The sequence below is a fragment of the Meles meles genome, chromosome 1 (assembly GCF_922984935.1).
Source record: "Meles meles chromosome 1, mMelMel3.1 paternal haplotype, whole genome shotgun sequence".
Taxonomy (NCBI): Eukaryota; Metazoa; Chordata; class Mammalia; order Carnivora; family Mustelidae; genus Meles; species Meles meles.
Genome location: NC_060066.1, coordinates 107,191,611 through 107,194,567, shown reverse-complemented (window position 1 = coordinate 107,194,567; position 2,957 = coordinate 107,191,611). Strand labels below are relative to the sequence as shown.

The following is a 2,957-nucleotide window of genomic DNA, read 5'->3' as shown; positions in this document are numbered from 1 at the left end:
TCATCTTAGCAAAGATTAAGGATTGACCCAAAAGGGAAGGCTTTTTTCTTCTAACTTTGCCCAGCACACAAAGCTCTCCTGGGACTGAGCAGACCCAACTGCAAGCCAGGAAGTCTGAGTTTCTCTTTCCACTGTCATTATTTTCCTGCCTCGGCTTAATTTCTTCTATAGGCATTAGGAGTAGGGAAGGTTAAAAAAAGAAGAACATAGGCTTTCCCTGTAGACTTCATTTTTTTCACGGGGATTGTTTGACCTTGAGGGAGTTATTTCACCTCTTCAAAGCCTCAAATTCCTCAGCCACTACTTGAAGAGTATGGACTGAGGCTCTCTGAGAGCCATTAAACTAGTGACTTTTAAGTAGGATGTGGCTCTGATGCTAGGTAGTTTCCAGTCTGTTAAGGGAAGTGGCCTTTACACTGAGGTAGCTCCCAGAATGAAATATGCCTGGCTTGTACTAGGACCTCTCTTAATATTTGTTGAATGAATGTGGAAATAAATATCACCATGCAAGTACTACTGTTTTGAGCAGTCATGGCTCTGATGCTGAGAGAGCCCTCGGGAGGTACAGAGGCAAGAGAAGATGAAAACATTGCAGTCAACAAGACCTCCAGGTGTCAAGGCTGGGACTGGAAGTGGCCAAGGAAGGGTTGGGAGTGGGCTCAACCTGGGGGTCCATGGATGGGCTTGGGCAAGGGGCTGAAATAGTTAGAAAAGTTTTCCAGGTTTTCAGAGGTGTGTAGGTAGTATACAGTTGGGTCAGGAAGGAAGGGCCAGAGCAAGAAGGTTGGGTGGAGTGGAGGGAAATGTTATCCCAAAAGAGGAATTATCCCTTGAAAATTTCTGAAGTAGGAAAGGGGTGAAGGTGTGGTTGGTGAGGGCAAAGCAGGTTTACCCAGATTAACAACCAGTCAAGGCGGGGTGGAGTTGGGGGGGGTGTTAATTAAGTAATCTGAATGTGTACAGTTCAGTGGAGTTAGGAGAAGATGGAGGAAATGGATTGGATCCCCAGACAAGGAGTCTGTAATCAGTCACTCGATGACCTCTAACATCTACCTTTATAGGCAGACAACTGTTGCCCATCTCGGGTACTCTATACACCTCTCCTACTTGTTAATGTGCCCAAATGTATTTTAACCCACAAAACAGGAGGAACAATCCCCTCAAGAAAAGAGAGAGAAAGAAGATAGCAAGGCCAAAAAAGGACTCAGATCTTCCTCCAAGTTTAACTCATTAATCCCTTCAGGAAACCTGTGGCTCATACCTCCCCCAACACAAGCCCTATGCCTAGTCTAAGGGGGAGGGTGGCACTAGGAATTAGGCATTGGTGACATCATTGTCACACAGCCAGTGCCAAAAAATATCAAGTGGGTGGTTTTCATCACAAAAGCTGATCCAACTGGTAATTGAGGGGAGTAGGGTGACTCATGTTTGATGGGTAAGGAATGAAAACAGAAGGGGCCTGGGGTGATTCTGTTTCCTTGAGGCAGGGCTCATTCATCCTATAAAAAGCCAGCTGCCTGCTGACTTCACATAAGACCAGAGCAACCAGACACCCCATTCTCGGTGTACCAGGTAAGTCTCTGATTGGAACCAATTTGAAATTCATGTTTGCTTTTTCATTATTAGAAACTGGGCAAAGGCAAATGTGTAAGAGGGCTGATGAGGATATTAATTAGAGACACAACACTGGGCATTTTAGATTAAAGCACAGTTTGGGTGTGAAGGGAGTTAGTGGCAGGTAAGTCTGCCACTTTAATGAAAAGCCGTGGGACTGGGGGCCAGGGTGGGGACAGGTTTATACAAGTACCAACAGTGAGTTAGTGGCAGGGTTGTGACTAGGACTCTCAGGCCTGGGCACTTTCAACAACACCACTATTTTCTCTGTTTATGACACTTATAAAAATGTTAATTCATGAGAAGGGCTGCTACCATGCACTTGTTATGTTTCAGGCACCTTGTTAGGTACTTTGGGTAAATCAGACCATTATGGATCTCATTCAGCAAGCTCACAGCCTATCAGGGAAGATAATGCATTCTCAGACACAGATGAAATTCAAAGCAGATAGTGATTGATATGGAAACAGAGAGATAGGGAAGGGCTTGGGCGGCGGGGGGGGGGGGGGGGGGGGGGGGGGGGGGGGGGGTCATGCCCAGTATCTCCTGCTGATAACAGACTTGAGCTACAATGGAGGCAAATTTGAATAAGCAGAAATGGGAAAGAGAGCACTTCAGAGCAGACTGTATAAGCAAAAGCAGAGTGAGGTCACAGGAGCTGAGACTCACAGAGGCATTTTGTAAGCCATAGGTGGCCTGCACCGTCCTGGGGGTGGGTAGACTGCAGTTGTTTCTATAACGTCATTTTCCAAAACACCTCAGTGTGGTCCTGGGTACTTGTCAATGAGGGCTATGACATGTCTGGGGAAGAAAGATTGCTGGGGAATAAGCCCCACTGAAATGGAGCAGAACAAATTGACTTTAACTCCTCCTCTTGAAAAGGCCCAGAAATTATCAAAGCATATTTTACTTTTCAAGTGTGTGTGGGGGTGGTCAGCCAGAGGAGGTGAGCAGCTGTAAAGAAACATTTAGCATTGAACTGGCTTCCATCCTAGATAATCCCTGGTTATATCATCTGTTCTTTGTGTAGGTCCAGCCTCCTGTGAAGCATGAGTTCCCACCAGCAGAAGCAGCCCTGTACCCCTCCCCCCCAGCCTCAGCAGCAGCAGGTGAAACAGCCCTGCCAGCCTCCACCCCAGGAACCATGTGCCCCCAAAACCAAGGAGCCGTGCCACACCAAGTTTCCAGAGCCCAGCCACCCCAAGGTTCCAGAGCCCTGCCACCCCAAATCTCCAGAGCTCTGCCATCCCAAAGTTCCTGAACCCTGCCATCCCAAGGTTCCTGAGCCATGTCCCTCAACGGTCACTCCAGCACCAGCTCAGCAGAAGACCAAGCAGAAGTAA

The 2,957-nt window shown here is 47.4% G+C and overlaps 1 protein-coding gene across 1 annotated transcript; it reads left to right on the top strand.

Annotated features, from left to right (window-relative positions):
* Positions 1 to 2,663: 2,663 nt before the first annotated feature.
* On the top strand, positions 2,664 to 2,957 carry LOC123926375 (cornifin). Its single transcript, XM_045980173.1, has one exon. The coding sequence runs from the start codon at positions 2,664 to 2,666 to the stop codon at positions 2,955 to 2,957; it is 294 nt and encodes a 97-aa protein (XP_045836129.1).